The sequence below is a fragment of the Gambusia affinis genome, linkage group LG14 (assembly GCF_019740435.1).
Source record: "Gambusia affinis linkage group LG14, SWU_Gaff_1.0, whole genome shotgun sequence".
Classification (NCBI taxonomy): domain Eukaryota; kingdom Metazoa; phylum Chordata; class Actinopteri; order Cyprinodontiformes; family Poeciliidae; genus Gambusia; species Gambusia affinis.
In genome coordinates, this window is record NC_057881.1 from 11,699,133 (window position 1) to 11,716,150 (window position 17,018).

At 37.4% G+C, this 17,018-nt stretch overlaps 1 protein-coding gene across 1 annotated transcript in view; it reads left to right on the top strand.

The window, feature by feature from the left end:
- Positions 1-17,018, top strand: part of LOC122844081 (CUB and sushi domain-containing protein 3-like) — a 475,440-nt gene that overhangs the window by 378,007 nt on the left and 80,415 nt on the right. Inside the window, exons 18-26 of the mRNA XM_044139260.1 lie at positions 2,571-2,687; positions 3,043-3,258; positions 4,042-4,230; positions 7,507-7,607; positions 7,834-7,902; positions 8,069-8,225; positions 10,444-10,635; positions 14,885-15,011; positions 15,865-16,067. Coding sequence (XP_043995195.1) covers positions 2,571-2,687; positions 3,043-3,258; positions 4,042-4,230; positions 7,507-7,607; positions 7,834-7,902; positions 8,069-8,225; positions 10,444-10,635; positions 14,885-15,011; positions 15,865-16,067 — 1,371 coding nt within the window. The remainder of the gene's footprint in view (positions 1-2,570; positions 2,688-3,042; positions 3,259-4,041; positions 4,231-7,506; positions 7,608-7,833; positions 7,903-8,068; positions 8,226-10,443; positions 10,636-14,884; positions 15,012-15,864; positions 16,068-17,018) is intronic.

Genomic DNA, 17,018 nt, shown 5'->3' on the forward strand with positions numbered 1-17,018 from the left:
CATTACATCAAATATGCAGAAGCTCCAAATTATTTCAATCAAATATTTGAATGAGTCAAATTTGGGGAAATCCTCATTTAACCTCATCAAGTCAATCTCAGTATTTGAGAATGAAGGGAAAAAAACGAGAGATGAAGGTGAAGAAAGTAAAGATAGGGCTGCATTTCTGATTTTGCTCATAGCTCAGTATTTAAAGCAAAAAACTTCTTAGCAGCAAATAAAGAAATATAGAAATATTCTCACTCCTCACCACTCGTTTCACAGCCTGATACCCTGTAGTGGTTTGAGCTTACTTTCACTCCCTTGTTGACCTGTTGCACTGGTTGTAGCGGTTCGCGGCCAACTAAAAGAAGTTTGGCGTGCACTGCAAACTTCACTGAAAGTGAAAACAGATTTAAATTTTGGTTTCACTCGCCAAATTTGGTGGTTTATTCTGGAAGCATGGCCAGTACCTTCTTAAATGTCAAGGAAACTTCAGCAGAACATTCAGACCTGACCTCGCAGCAGCTCTTCACCCGATGCACTTCAGCTGTAATGCTGTGGCATTTTGTCGCTTTATTGTAAAACAATTTTGCTCCTCCTTCCAACATTTAGTATGAAATCCCAGCTCAGGGGAGTGGAACGGAAGTAACTGGCGACATACCGTATGCACACAGAATGAGCAACGCAGTTTTTCATGGTTTTCAGACCTGATATCTGTGCAAGTGCAGCTGTCACCCTGTATCATAATGTTCATGCGCTGAAACGCTCCGAGTTTTGTGCTGAAACCATGCTGATTGGTTTCAAATGGTTAACATCTGTTCTGTCAATGAAGTAAAGGCCTAAAAATTAACAGAAAAAATGCGAAAATAACCTTGGAAAGCAACTTTGACCGTGTGTTGCCTGTGTGTTTACCTTGAAAACGAGCTAAGTAACTCATACAAGCAGATTTAAAAGCTTTACATCAGCACAAACACTTCCAGTCCAGATGGTCACCTTCTAACAATGGAGCTTTGTATTTCAAATATTAACTTCAGTTGTGTGTTTCCCACACACTCCCTTGCAAACATTAATAAGTTCACTGCATATATTTCATTTGTTTGATAAGCATGAGTTAGTTGTTTTGTACAGAGGCAGACGCGACAAATAAGAACAAAGAATTCATATTTTACCCCAGTAGTTAATGCTGGACACAGTAAAAAAAAAGAAGCACTGAGCTTTAAATTGTGTTAAGTCACAGCTTGGAATTTCAAGGGCCAGATTTAATTGTAAACAAACTGTTTATACATCACTTGTTAGGAGCTTGCATAGATTTGTTTTTCACTTTCCCTAGAACACTGCTTGTCTTCATCTTGCTCCATGTTGTGTGTTTGTAGCTTGGGGTTGTTGTTTCAGACCAATGAAGGTCAACAATAGAGGCTACCAGCAACAATAGTGTAGATGCTTCTGTTGCATTATCTCACAAAGGAGAACTTCCTCATTAAGAAAAAACAAAACAACATCATCAACATCACAAAGGTCTCCAGTTTTTTTTTTTTTTTTTTTTAAACTGGTTTTAAGGCCAGTTGAATTTTGAACATTAGTCCTCCAACTTATTAGTGAGGCTAGGTGGCTATCATTGACTGACCGATCCTTCATCAACTGCGTGTCAAGTTTAAAAAGACAAGCATTTTAAACTTCAAATAATTTAATTACTTTGTTCATTACAATACTTGAACAAAGTATTAGAAAGCATCATAATAAAGATGGGTAACAATGTACATTCATATTGTTAAGGAGCCAACACGTCTGACATATGTGATTGAAATGAACACTGATCGTTTTATTCGGTCACAGTGTCATTTCAAACCCCTGAAGCCCATCTCAAGGTGTGACTTGGCTTATATGGCTTCCCACCCTGAGTGCCGTAGTTTTGGGGCGTCACAGACACCTATATTCAAGTAAAAAATTATGTGTATTTACTAACTTGGTGAATTTTTGTATCATGGAAGCAGTCATAAAGCAGGGGCTTGGCCAGAGCTCTATCATCACCAGAACATCCACTGTTTGGAACAAGATTGTGTGTTTTTTTGTTTTTTATTGCAATAGTTTACTTTTATCTCAAAGTTAGAAATAAATAAGAGCTTATACGTATCCTTCATTATCATATGTACCCATAATGAACATAATGATCACGTCCTCGCCCATGCCACAATTGTATTTTCAAATTAGTCAGAACATTTTAAATACTATATACATAAATACATATTTTAATACTATATTAAATACTTAGGTAGACACACTTTAAATTGGCATCTAATGTTCAAATAAACACCAATTTAAAGTGTGCAACTTTACTCACAGTTCTTAGATTATGTCTTCCTCTGTGGCTCCCTGTCTCTTTCTGTCTGCCTGGCCGGAAGCAGCCATGTGTCAGTATTTGTGTGCGTATGCCTCATGGAGGTGGTATTAAAGGTCCACAGGGAAACATTATCTGTTTTAGCAATCAACAATCTGATGCTAACCCTCTCTCTGCCTCCTGTGCCCTGTCTCTGCTCATCTCTCCCTGCCTCTGCCCCTCTCTCCCACACTGTCTCTCTCAATCTATCCAGCGCTGTGCGGTGGGGATGTCAGGGGCCCCTGGGGAACCATCCTCAGTCCTGGCTTTCCAGACAGCTACCCTTCATCTCTCAACTGTACCTGGACGGTTGAAGTCAGCCATGGGAAAGGCAAGCGAGCTGCAAAGATCCTCACTTCATTTTAGTCTGTCTCTACCTAATAGATAGAGACAGACTAAAACAGTACAGTGCGACACGGCAAGCTCAGCTCAGTGAATCCAGTTACTTTTGTGCCTCAGCAACAAACCTGAAGCACGTGTAGAAGCATGTGTTTCTACAAACTCGGAGAGGCGCTGCAGATTAACTAATCTGGCAACAGTACTGCTTAGTTGCACAATGGTATTTTATTTAGTAAATAATATTTGCCGGATTTGATTTATTTAGTAAAAACACTTCTGCTGATTAGAACTTAATATGCATGACGCTGCTCTGCCTTCATATCAATCCGTTCTTGCATTTCAAACAGGCGTCCAGTTTCAGTTCAACTCCTTTCATCTTGAGGACCAACATGACTACCTCTTGGTAACCGAGAACGGGAGCTTCCTGCAACCTCTGGCTCGACTGACCGGCAATGAGTTGCCTAGCAACATCAACGCTGGTCTCTATGGCAACTTCAAAGCCCAGCTACGATTTATCTCTGACTTTTCTATCTCGTACGAGGGATTCAACATTACTTTCTCAGGTATTGTACTTCCTTGTGGATCAGTCTTAGTAGACTGCAGATGAATTCACAGGGTGTGTCTCTTGTCAGCAGTGGAGCTATGTTAATACAAGATTGATTGTCTCTGAATCGCGTCCTACAAGAATACAAAAGTTAAATCTAAATTTCACCCAAACATGTTTAGGAAAAGTATAAATGTATTTGGAGACAAAGGAGAATAAGTACTTTCAAAATACTTGTGCAGCACACTGTAAAACATGCTATTGCTTAAAAGTTCGAATCAACACGTTCCTTCAGATCAACAGTTGAGAGCTAAAAGAGGGGGAGGTTCAAAGTTACATCTTCCCCTCATAAAAAAACCATCCATACCCTTTTCAGTGTTTCTATCTCTCCTGCACAGGAGCTCATGAATCTCAGCCCATGTTGTGGGATGTTTTATAGTCTCCCAGATGGCGTACACTGATAGTCAGAATGTAACACATGGGAGGTGTCACAAGAGATTTGATTCAAACCTGCTAGAATAAATAAATCAAATACATTTTTTGTTATATTTTGCTAAACACAAACTCAGAAAGTTCAGCTAATAAAACACAGCAAAGACTGACAAGTTGTTAGCTAATTGTTCATATGCTTAGACAAGAGAATTGGAATATATATTTTTATTAGTTGTTTTTCACAACCTATCACTTCAATTATTATGCACCAGTAGTGAGACAGAAGGTCTGGTGATGATCTGGTTATTACAGCTTTAAGAATGGCTTGGTTTTGCTTCATTATATTTTCATGTATTTGAATTTTCAACAGAATACACTTTGGAGCCATGTGAGGACCCTGGGATGCCCAGGTTCGGCCGGAGAAATGGCTACAGTTTTGGGGTCGGAGACACTTTGTCCTTTTCCTGCAACTTAGGGTACCGCCTGGAGGGGGCGCCAGAGTTGATCTGTCTAGGAGGAGGGCGTAGAATGTGGAGTTCTCCTTTACCAAGATGTGTTGGTATGCAATTATATAACTGTGCGTCCCATGTTATGTGTTGGTGTGTCCTATGGATTTGCATTACTACTCCTATTGATGAATCAATGAATTCTGTTCTCAAACTTCTGAAAGAAAATGTCCAGATATCAGTTCAAAATATGATTGGACTTTTCAGCAGGACTATGATTAGAAGCACACAAGCAAATCCACATCTAACTATATATAACAAATAAAACCAAACAGAGGTTTGCTTGTCAAAGTCTTGACTTAAAATCTGATTGAGATTGTGGCATGGCATTAAATAGGCTGTTTGCAAAAATTCTCCACTGTAGCTGAATTAAAGTGATTCGGCAAAGCATATAAAGAGTTTTATATGTAGTTGAACTTATATATGTTTCAGAATTGTAAAATTACCACAAAATCAGCTGAATGTGTCAATAAAGTGAAATAATTTAAATAAAGAGATTACAAACTTCTGTGGGAGCGATAATGCTGGCTTCGATTGGGGCTATTGTCCTTATATAAGGAAATAGCCTCACAATTCCTCCCAGACCACCAGGGAATTCTTGCCCCCTGCTCCTTGAAGGATTGTATGACTCTAATCCAAAGTATGAACACCATGAACCTGAACCCTCAGGGCAAATAAGGAACGCATAAAATAGGATTTGATCTGGGTGCACATGTAGCAATGGCGGGGATTTGACACCACCTGCTGCCACACACTCCCACAAGAGGTGTTGTTCTCGCATGGAAAAGTGGAGGAAAATCCAGGCACAGAGATCCGGGCTTAGCGCACACCATGCAGTAATTGAGATTACATGTTAGATCATTTCACACTACAATCCTATTTCCGACTACGCATCATATTTGCAGTGGTGGTATGTAAGTCTTAGGTTCTTTGTCATCAGTGTGACAAGACTGATAATGCAAAGTGAGTTTTTTTGTGTGTCAGTATTTTGTAGCATACTGCAGCTTTCTATATTTAGTTCCTGTATGGTATGTTGTGTTGCATTGCTACGTGACATGATGCTCACTGTGGCGCTGAAGGTGACTATCAGCAGATGCTAAAGATTAAATCACCTACAATATGCTGTGTTTTGATACATTAACTCTTATTCTTACATTCTCTTAGTCACATTCCCTCTTATCTTCTCTTTTTAAAGATGTTGCTCTTTTTAAAGATGTTTAAAGTTCTTTCCAAAGAAATTAGTTTTTGCTGAAAATGGTAAATATAAAAAAAATCTCTTTGAAATTCATATAAATTTGGCTTGTCTTACACTTAGTTAGCCGCTTACTATTCAGTGCACTGATCAGAACTGAATGGGTTAAATTGGATGAAGTATTTAAAGGCCAGGGTTTACAGGCATAGTTTATTATTTTTAAAATAGAAGACTTTACTTTCTATATTTCTCTATTACACCCAGTTATTTCTGCGCAATTGTCTCTAAAATCTACCAGACTTTCCAAACATTGCTAGATCGCAGATAAAATAAAAAATTCATTTTTAGGGTGAAAGATTTATTCTACTGTTGCATTTTACACACTTTCCATGGGTGTTTTTTGTTTTTTTCACTAGATGCTACTTTATATTCACTATCTAGATAATTTACTTTGAGCTATCGGAGGTTTCTGCACATCCATCGTCAGTTTCAGTAAACACTCCTATGAACGTCATGAGTTCATCAGCAACCTAAGAAAATACAGGCAAGGACATTTTGTAGTGGGTGCAGTGCTCTATTTATGCCAGCATGCCTAATAATTTTAACCTGGACTCAGCACTTTGTTTGCCCAATATGTGGAATGAAGTTAGGAAGACACATAAAATCCAAAATGTGTGTTTTTCACTCATCAGCTGATCACTGATAAACCAAGACTCTGTGGCCTGAAGTTAGTATATTTGCTGATCTGTTGCTAGGATATCAATGTATTAGAAAACTTTTTAATCTTGCGCTTCCTTCTCATCACCAAACATGAGGTTTGTTTTGACTTCGAACTGTAACCTGATCTTAAAACTTTCTTAAGTCATTCAGCCTACATGCGCAATTTGGAGGTGTAGCTTCTCTACAGCTAAGAACCTAGTCCAAGTGCAAGTCCAGCACATACAAATCTTATCACTGCATGTACAGATTTCGTGGAGTGTGTACTTCAGCAGCTTAGTTAGATTCTGTTGATTGCAGTCAGAGCAGTGACGTGATGCAGTTTGCACACCAGCTGCACTGCCAAGAGCAGTATAGGTCTGTTAAGTTACTTAGTGTTGCCAGCCAAAGGCGTATTTAGGTTTTAGCTCTGGCATAGAACAACTCCTCAAACTCTCTGATGGAAAATCTGCCCTGGTTTGTGTGGGACATATCAGAGATAAGGTACCAATGCTCGCTCCTCCAGTCTTGGAACTCTCACACTCCATCAGTTGAAGTGGGGAGCACTCTGAATTCTTGATGCCCCCCAAAAGACCTCTTCCAAGAGCCTAAGAGACCCCCAATGTTCTGAATGTTTAAATTTTGGTTTGTTCCAATCAACTTTTCAGTTTTTAATGTCGTGGTGCAATCTTAATTCGGTGTGAAAAGGGGCTTAAATAATGCACTTTGCACACCATAGCTGGAACTCAGGTTATCTGAGTTTACCGTAAATGGGTTTATGTTTTTATGCAGCAGTGCCTAAAATGATTTGGATGGGCAACAAAGAGGTTTCTTTTCTTTTAAAATGAATTGAGATGAAAATACAAAGGCAAAAAAAAACCTCAAGAGTTATGACATAGCAGCAAAGGAGAAGGGTGGAATGAAATGGGGCGAATAAAGGGGGCACTAGTGATATAAAGTGGAAGTGAGGGACAAAGCGCAAGAACGAGGAAATTAAGAAGAAAAAAAAGGAGAGGGTAAAGAGGTAATTTTCTAAATGGAAACTAGCGGGGTGATTTATTGATGATATGACAGCTGTAATAGGACTATTACACAAGTACAGACACAGAACAGTAGGGAAAGAAGGTATAAGGGAGGGGTGCTGGTAAAAAAGAGAAGATAGAGGCAAAGATTTTGTGGATAGAGGGCAGATGAGAACAGTGCAGAGAGCGGAGTGTATTTAAGATAATTTCTGAACTTTGTACTGGCCTACAGAAATTGAGAGTTTGGAAGTTCAGATGTTTAAAAATATTGCTGAATAAGCATACACACAGTTCATAAAATTTCAGTCAGATTGTTTTATATATATTTAAATAATGTTCATATTTAAATATCCTAACATAGCTGTGATTGAAATACCATTTTTCACATCATATGTTCATTATATTTTCTCTGTCTTTAGCTGAGTGCGGCTCTTCAGTCATAAATAATGAAGGCATCCTCTTGTCCCCAAACTACCCAATGAACTATGATAACAATCACGAGTGCATCTACAGCATCCAGGTAAAGTTTAAAATCTTCCCAGCGTTTGGTATAGATCCATAGTATTTGGACTAAATGAAACATGCTGTTAAAGAGGACCACAGAGACTTCCGCGAATCCTAGTTGGCAAATTACAAAATCGGTATCAAGTGTTGTAGAATTTAATAGCCATTTTTAAGACACGTTGAAAGCATGTTGCCTGCGCTACTTCTCGGTTAACCTCATCTGTATTCCATGTTGACACAAGGTGCAAGCTGGGAAAGGCATCAACATCTCAGCTAGAACATTTCATCTTGCCCAGGGGGATATTCTCAAGGTAAACGCACTCACACACATACATTAGGGCTGTCTGAATCATTATACCTGTCTGATATCTGTGTCCACTGCCTAAAGTAAATCATTAAAAATTAAATCAAGCCATAGATTTTATTTTCTTTTAATGTATGTTTCATAACAAGAGCATTGCTCTCTTATTTGTACAGATTTACGATGGCAAAGACAACACAGCTCAAGTTCTTGGAGCATTCACTGGCTCATCCATGTTGGGCCTGACTCTGATTTCCACATCAAACCACCTCTGGCTGGAATTTTACAGTGATGCTGAGGACACTGGAGAAGGATTCAAACTGGTTTACTCAAGTACGTTCAATATAAGTGCAGTCTTTGAAGTCTTTCATATTTTGTCAGCCTGTACCTGCAGACTTCAATGTGTGCTATTGTTTTTTTATGTGATAAACCAACACAATATATTGTGTACCGTAATTGTAAAGGAGGAAGGAAAACCATGCAGGATTTTCATGTATCACAGTGTGCTTTGTTTCTTCAGCATCTCTGAGTCAATACTTTTAAGAAACACTTTTGCTGCAATTACATCTCCGTGCCTTTGATCTTTGCACGTCTACAGACTCTGCAAATAGCTCAAATCAGTCAGAACACATTAAAGGCATCTGTGAACATCTTCCCACCTTTGCTAAGTTGACCAGTCAAACACATGAACTTGCTCTCGTATAAACCATTTCACTGTAGCTCTGGTTATATGTGCAGCATTGCTCTCCTGGTAGAAGGTTAAACCTTTACCTGCCACAAATCTCTCGCAGCCTGTAACAGGTTTTCATAAAAAATTATCATGAATTTCCTATAATTCTGTCTCTTAGTCTAGTCATGTCTTTTAATGTTTGCTTCCTTTTTCCTGGTAAAAACAAAAGCAAAAAAAAACAACAAAAAAACCCCTGAAAATTGTGTTGTGAAATATGAAAAGCTTGAGATTTTGTTTTTTGCTTAAACCTGCCTTAAATTTCAAATCACACACAGCAGTCCTCTATTTACTAATTATGGGATTCTCGAAGGCGTTTGGTTATATCTTAATTTGTGTACCAGAGTGAGGGTCCCTAAATGTCAATGTGCTCCAAGCTTTCTTTTATTGCTGAAGTGTTGAAATACTTAATCATGTGTAATTTTCATTCCACTTCATGATACTATACTAAATTTTGTTGGCCTATCACACACATCAACCACACAATTTCAAGGAAGTTTGTGCTTGTAATGTGCCAAAGTTCAATGGATATTATTTTCACAAACCACTGTACAGTATTTTCTAAAATCAAAATTTGTGAAATGCAAACAATAATACATGCAGCTTGATCAGAGAGCTAAAGATACAATGTTTTGTTCTAATACAGTAAGTAACAGAAAATTGCTAAATTTCTGATCTTTCATGCTGCCCTAAATCACATTATTCTAAACATTTATTTGCCTAACAGAGCTTCCTAAACAATACATAGAAATAACACTCTGTAAAACCAAATAATTATCAGAAATTAGTCTCATTTTATCACAAAAGCCACTGGAGCCGAGATGTCACTGTGGGATACAGCAGTGTGCACATATTTGACAGCACCCTCTTATTTCCACAATTTGATCTATAAACTCTACATAATAAAGCAGAGTCGTACAAGATGTTTTCGTAGCGTAGTAGTTATTTGAGGCTGTATTGTCTTTATGCTGATTGAGTAGTAGGAAATAACACTCATTCACTGTTCTCATTCTTTTTCCAACATTGTTTTAGTATATCAAACAAAAGGATATTAATCTTAAGCGCTATGTGCCAACATATTCTTCTTGTGTTTTGACTCTAAACTTGAATGTCTTTTATGTAAGTCTGAAATGGAGAACGAAAGATGTAATCCAGTATAACTCTGGAGACACACTTCAATAAATAATTCATGGCCCTTTGTTTTCTTTCAAATATTGTAACAAATAAAATCTGAGATGGGCGGCCGTTCACTCCCAAGATGATGACAGATGTGTTTGTGTTGTGAACTTAAAAAAAGGACTGCTTTCCAAATGGCCGTGTTTGAGGATTTAGACATGCACCTGCATTACTCTGCCAAGAGAAAGCTCAAATGCTGGCGCGCCCTGTCTTCTGGGTAATGTCATAGATCAAATCCCTGTTATGGTCTTGTAAGGATATTTATAAATCTATTCAAATCCCACGCTGTAAAACTGTGCACTAACTGCATGTTCTGAATATTACCATGGCAACTGAGCTCAGACAGACTGTGAAAAACAACCTTAAATTGGATAAGGTGTATACATGCTTCAGTATCACTCCTAATAATGGTATGTCTCATGTCTATGTATCTTTTTTAGGCTTTTCAAATAAATTGGGGTGAGAGCTTAACAGAGTCTGTGATACCAGGAAGCTTGAAACAGAATAGTTGAGTGAGCTAAATATTTATAGAACATTGCTGTGCATCTGCATAGAACTGGATCCGGTTTGCTTGTATTGGTCCTACATGTCCTATTTACCAGCATTTTGAACGGTCTACATTGTCAGGATCTGTTCCCTTCCTCCTAGGTTTTGAGCTGTCTCATTGTGAGGACCCAGGTGTGCCTCAGTTTGGATTCAAAGTCAACGACCAAGGCCATTTTTCTGGGAGCAGCATCACATACAGATGTGAGCCTGGTTACACTCTGCACGGGGCTTCGACACTTAAGTGTATGACGGGTGAAAGGAGAGCCTGGGATAACCCTCTGCCGTCCTGTATAGGTATGTTCTTGTTACATTATGTCTTTAACACAAAACAAACAAAGTTACCTCCTATCCCCACATTCAAACCAAGTGATTAAGTCTCCCAATTGTTTTTGGGTTGTGGCGGAAAGTTATCCTACAGTCTGAGATATTTTGGGGGCACTTTACATGCAAACTATTACACAGATTTTCCTGAAAATCTTTCAAGCCATGTGGATAACTCTATCTTCAACAGGAAGAATCAAAAAGTAACAAGTTATTTGTGTTATATATTTTGGGAATATTTAAAGAATAATACAGAGGGGTGTTGTGGTGGCGCAGGGGCAAAGCACGACCCATGTATTGAGGACTTGGTCCTCGTGGGGGCAGTCGCAATTTTGATTCCCGGCCTGGCAACATTTGCCGCATGTCTTCCCCCTCTCTCATTACCCTCTTTCCTGTTGAACTACTTTCAAATAAAGGCCACTAGAGCCAACAAAACCTTTAAAATTAAAAAGAATACTGCAGCAGAGTGACTTGGTGTTTCAAATACCCCCTTGGTCAATAAAGTTTGTAGACAGGCCTGTCTCCTTGGTAACTAACTCCAATACTGTCCACTGAGCAGCAATTGTCCGCACCTTGGGCTTTAGGAAATTAGCATTCAAGTTCTCCTTCTTAACAAAGGATTTTTTTATACATCATTAAAGATTACCAAATCAAAAACATAAAACATTTTGTGGACCCAGAAATAAACTTTGGCTTGAACAAGTAAGCCAACCGCCGTTCTTCAACCAACCTTTATGGCATGTGTTAACCAGCATGTTTGTTACATATCATATTGTGACCCGCAGTGCATTAGACATCACAAGAAACTGTTCTAAGATGAGTTTTAAAATTTAATGTAAATGGTGTCATTCCTCATTAAAAATAATAATTACATCATCATTGAATAGTGTCCTGTACTCTGGATTACCTTGTCAAGCAAGTCTGTGTTGTAAAAAACAGATAAGCCAAACCTGGGAGGCAACTCATTAACAAGCAAATTTCATGATGGCACAAAGCTGTTCAAACTGCAATTAAAGTAAAAAAGCCGGCCCTCCAGCCTGAGAACTTCATAAAGACCGCAGGTACAAGACACTTTCCGCCTGCCACAAAATGAACCATTGCAAGAGCTGCAAGAGTTCAAACTTTAACTCTCTTCATTAAAAGTCTTGCCGTTTTTCCACCATCAAATGTCCATCATATAAATGCAGACCTTCCCAATCATTAAGTCTTCATCCATCTTAATGCAGATGGAGGTCACAACCCTGAGAAATCAAAACTTTAAAGGATGAATGGAGTAAAAGACTGGAGAAATGTTCTATGCGCTTAAACAAACCCTTTTTATGCAGCTAGTTGAGAGGGATGATGTGGTCAAAATCAACTACAGTATATTGTCTGAACAAAAGTCATTTGTAGTCAGAAAATAATTTTTCTAATGATTGAATGACTTTTCATCTGAAATGAGCATGCAGCAGGATACACCAGAAATTACTTAATATAGTTTCTGATATGACATATGTGTTTTGGTCGTGTTCTGTTATACAATATGACGCATTTTTCTGCTGCAGTTTCTGATGATTATAACAGCTAGACACACAGACCGTTATGGATAACTACTTGCTTCTACGCACCATTTTTCTTTCCTTTTCTTCAGGCATAATCCCTATCAACATCTATTGATATCCCTGTTAAATGCTAAAGGCTTTGGCAACGATCCTATTCATAAGAATTGCATCATAATAGTTTTAATAATCAATTTTTTTGCTGCAGACTAATGTATCAAAGCACCTTCTATTTTATAGAAACAATAAAACACTGAGAGGAAACACCCATTGGAGTATTGACACATATCTAAATAGCCAACTCTATTTCACTGCCGTTTCACTCATTCTCCCGGTATGCAAACGGATGAATCATTATCACACCACAGTCATAAATATTGACTGAAACAAATCAATAATGTGCTTTCACAAGCTTTACAGTCATTTTAGGCATCCAGAACTTTATGAAATCATATTAACGTGTCACAGTAATACAACCTGTGTAGGGAAATGAGTTCTCCATTCACTATAACGTTAAGTCAGTCATGTTACAGTGGTAATCTAAAATACACTTGTAATTGTTTTTATTTGCCACAGGAAAAGTACTCTTCAATAGCTGTATACATTAGTTATTATACCTCTGATGTAAAATAGCCAGTGCTGACAAAACATTAATATTACTAATAGTAGGATGCTAACAGTAGCTTAGGTAGCTCTATATTGTGATTTTGAGGACTTGCTGAATACATCCAAGCACAAATATTTCCCTATTATTTTTAGTCACTATATAATATTCAGAACAACTTGCATTGAAAGAGCCATCTTCTTAGTGTGTCTGCTAGTGTGTGAGAGGAGAGACCGATAAGCGGACCAGTTATCTGCTAAATTTCTGCCTGGTCTGACCCAGCTAGTTTTATTTATCAGGAGTCAGCTGATCTGCATATTCCTGTCCTCTTTAACTTTCACTCAGAAAAGCATTCATACATGTTGATAGGCATCTGGACTCCTCTAGTGAATTATAAACTTTCTACCTCAACACATGCATCTGATGAGAGAATTTTAATTTCATTGTGTCAAAAGATTGAGTCTTAATTTGAACTTGCATCACAGAGACTTGGCTTGGACCTGCTCCTCTCTGACTTGAGATTTTGCTTGGACTTCAGGCAAAAATACTTGAGACTTATCTTGAACTGTTCCCCTCAAAGATTCAATATTTGATTTTGACTTGGCCTTCAAAGACTTGACACATAATCTAGACTTGGGGCAAAAGACCTGAGACTTGACTTGGAAATTGATGTGAACATCTCTGTTAACTATTTAGCAATTCAGAGTTAGTATGAAGTAAAATACAACATAAGAAGCAGTCACTGTTCCAACTGTCACTGTTGGAACTAAATATTTCTGACTTTTTTTTTTCAATTCTTGCTCTCATGGTTAAACTATAAGCTACATCCTTTCTTTTGGAGAGGAGATATCCAAAACAGAGGAGATATTTTTAGAACGAGATATTCAGTATTTTGGGGGTTTTTGTAAATAACTAGAAATCAGAATGTCATCATTAAACTTTATGTTGGTGTTGTGATGTTTACTCCCATTACATCCTGCTAAGTGTTTATGAGAATACTAAGCATTTTGATTTGATGCTTACATAGTGCTTGAAATGCAAAAAACGAAACAAGATCTTTACTTAAGTACTACAGTAACAAAACCGTGAACAGTTGGAACAGAGTTTGAACAGATTAGAAATACGCTACTATACCCAAATAAATGCAAAACTCATTCAGAGACTAACAATCTGGTTTCGACAGGCATAGCAGTCAGCTCAATGTTTTCTAGATGTTCCTTCCTTCATATTTTGACTTTCAACTTTTTGATTTGAAATTCAGCTTAATAAGTCTCTCTCCTTTTCACTATTAATAATGAAAGACTCATAAAACCACTGGCTAAAATTCCCTGACTTTATACTTTAGCACTGACACGCTGTGACCCCGTCTAACCGCTGGTCTTAATATTATATTTCTTATTATTACTCAAAACTTTTCTTTCTTTACACCCTTTGGTTCTGCCTTTCCCCCTTCTTCTTTTGCATCCACTCACTGTGTCCTCTCTCCATCCTAATGTAGTATATTGCTCCTATTACCCGAGATAATATATTCCAGTGATGAAGAGCCTGAGGGAGGAGGAACTTTCAGAGGGAGGAAAAGCAAGAGAGAGGATGAAGATTGTGAAAGTATATAACTGGTAGAGACAAAGTATAAAAAGAGGAATTATTTTAGTTATATAATGTGAGGTGATTTCTTCTGGGAGGAGTGCAAGATCAGCACTTTGTTCCTTCTTCCCTTTCTTCTCGCTTCCCTTCGTCATGTTCTCTTTGGAAGAAAGAGTGAGGAAGACAGCGAGATTCAGAGGCGGGGTGTTGGTTTCTTTTTTTAATCACTTTTGCTCTTTGATGATCACTAAGCAGCCCCTGAGGTCCACCTAGTCGGTGTGATTGCCTTGATAAACAAATACCACAGACAGATAAATGGTTGACTTGTCATACCTAATCAACACATTTAAATTTTCGTTTGACCAATTTAGCATTTGTAGGTCTTCGGTAGTGCGTGTGTAATGCTGTTTCTATGCAAATCCAAGTGTTATAAAAATATTAATTTTTTTATGCTAACTTCGATGCAATGTCTTGTGTGTGTTTGTCTAACCTGCAGCTGAGTGTGGTGGTCGCTTTAAGGGTGAATCTTCAGGGAGGATTCTCTCTCCTGGATACCCTTTTCCGTATGACAACAACCTTCGGTGCACTTGGACCATTGAGGTGGATTCTGGTAATATTGTGAGGTAATGTGGGATTCTCTGTGACTATGTTAGTAATCTCTACATGGCAAAGTCAACCGACTGGTTAGCATTTGCGGTTAAAACCTTGCTCAGATGCATTATTTATGTCTTTTAAATAAACACATTTAAGGTGTTTATTTAATTATTTTTTTTGCTAGTGATTCAATGATCATAAATGATGTGGTCAATTTCCAAACACTGATTTAGAAAAACTCTTACCTGCCAATGCAGAGTTTTGCAGATTTCTCTTTAAGAACTATAAATAGTCAGAAAATACAGATTTTCCTTTATATACTAAACATTAGCCTGTGTGTGTGTTCAGTGCAGAGTTTATAAGCCTTTAACTTAACTTTGAGATTTCCTAGAGATTGCTAACATTTTCTAGTCCAGCATATTTCTTGACTGACAGCAGAGGACTATTCAAAAGGATAAAAAGGGAACAGGTTCTTGTTATCTTTTGACATTCATATCCCTATTGTGGCGGCCTGAATGAACAGGCAACAAAGCTTCATAGAACATATCAGATTTTGGATTTCCAACTGGACGATAACTTATCAGGTTTGGCCAAGTGTAAAATTGTCCGATTTTGGAACAGCTACCAGTTTCTCTGTGCATTTCTAGTTTGTGTTATTTCCTTTTCCAAATTATTTCACGTGGTTGTTCCCATTTAAAGAGTTGGCCATCTAAAACAAAAGCTTTGATTTCTAAAATAAAAATTTTACAAAACATTTACAGATCTTTTGTCAATATGCATAAGATCAGCAAAGATCTAAAATTGATTAGCTAACACTGAGTGTATGAAAAGTTCATATTGAGATATCTAACCTTGATGATTTTTCTTCCCTTTAAATAACAGCCTTCAGTTCTTGGCCTTTGACACGGAGGCCAGCCACGACATGCTGAAAGTTTGGGACGGCCCACCTGAGAATGAAATGTCTTTGGCAGAGCTGAGTGGATCTTTGCTTCCAGAGGGAATCCATTCCACTCTAAACACAGTCACTGTCCAGTTTGAGACTGACTTTTACATCAGCAAGTCAGGGTTTGCCATTGAGTTTTCCAGTAAGTAACACAATTTAGAAATGACTAAGAAAACATAACCATCAATCCATTTTGATTCTAAAATTTTTGTTTTTTTACATATGATCTGATGTTTTTGTTGAGTCGGTCTTATAATTAAAACTAATAAAGAAGAATGTATTTTGTGAAGATCAGCTTGTTATTCAAAGACTAAATGTTTTATATGTCTATTACTGGATTCAAGTTAGTCTCATTTAATTTGAACCAAATTAAATAAAGTTTTTAGAATTTCTACGAGAATTTTTAAATCAATTTTAGAAAATATTTTTAAAATAACATTCTTAAGTACTGACCCCAAAGGAAGAATTTTGATTTAAAATTGTTTATAGCCTAAGTTTCTCTGGTAAAGGCAGAATCAGGACATATTTCTATGTCCTGATTTTATTTTATTAGTGGTAATTACATAACAGACATAATAATTGGGTTTTAACCATTTTTTTTTCAGGTCCAGTATGCAAAATAGGTTATACTTGCCATACAGTATTTGTTTTCTTCTTACTCAACACTGAAATTTACAATGTCACTTTTAATCTGGCAAATGAGTCTCATTGGAATCCATATTTAAATTTTCTGAGTATCACTCTGTAATTGGGACGAGGGAAATGATACTGTCACATTTCCAGAACTGTTACCTAATACTCAGTTGCATAGCAGTTTATCATCATATTCATGTTAAGATTTTGGGTGGGAGGCTCATAGCTGGGCATGGATTTTTCAGGCTATTTTAATCCATTTCGAAAAACTTTTTTGGGCATTGTTTAAAACATCAGATGTCGTGTAACAGAATTGTGTAATTTATTAATATTTAAGCATCAGCACAAGGCATTTGTCCAATATACATACACCTTGCACACAAAGTTTGACCCTGATTTTTGTGATTGCTCTCTTTCTTTTTCTTTTTTTTTTTTTTTCTTCCCCCATTTCCCACTTTGT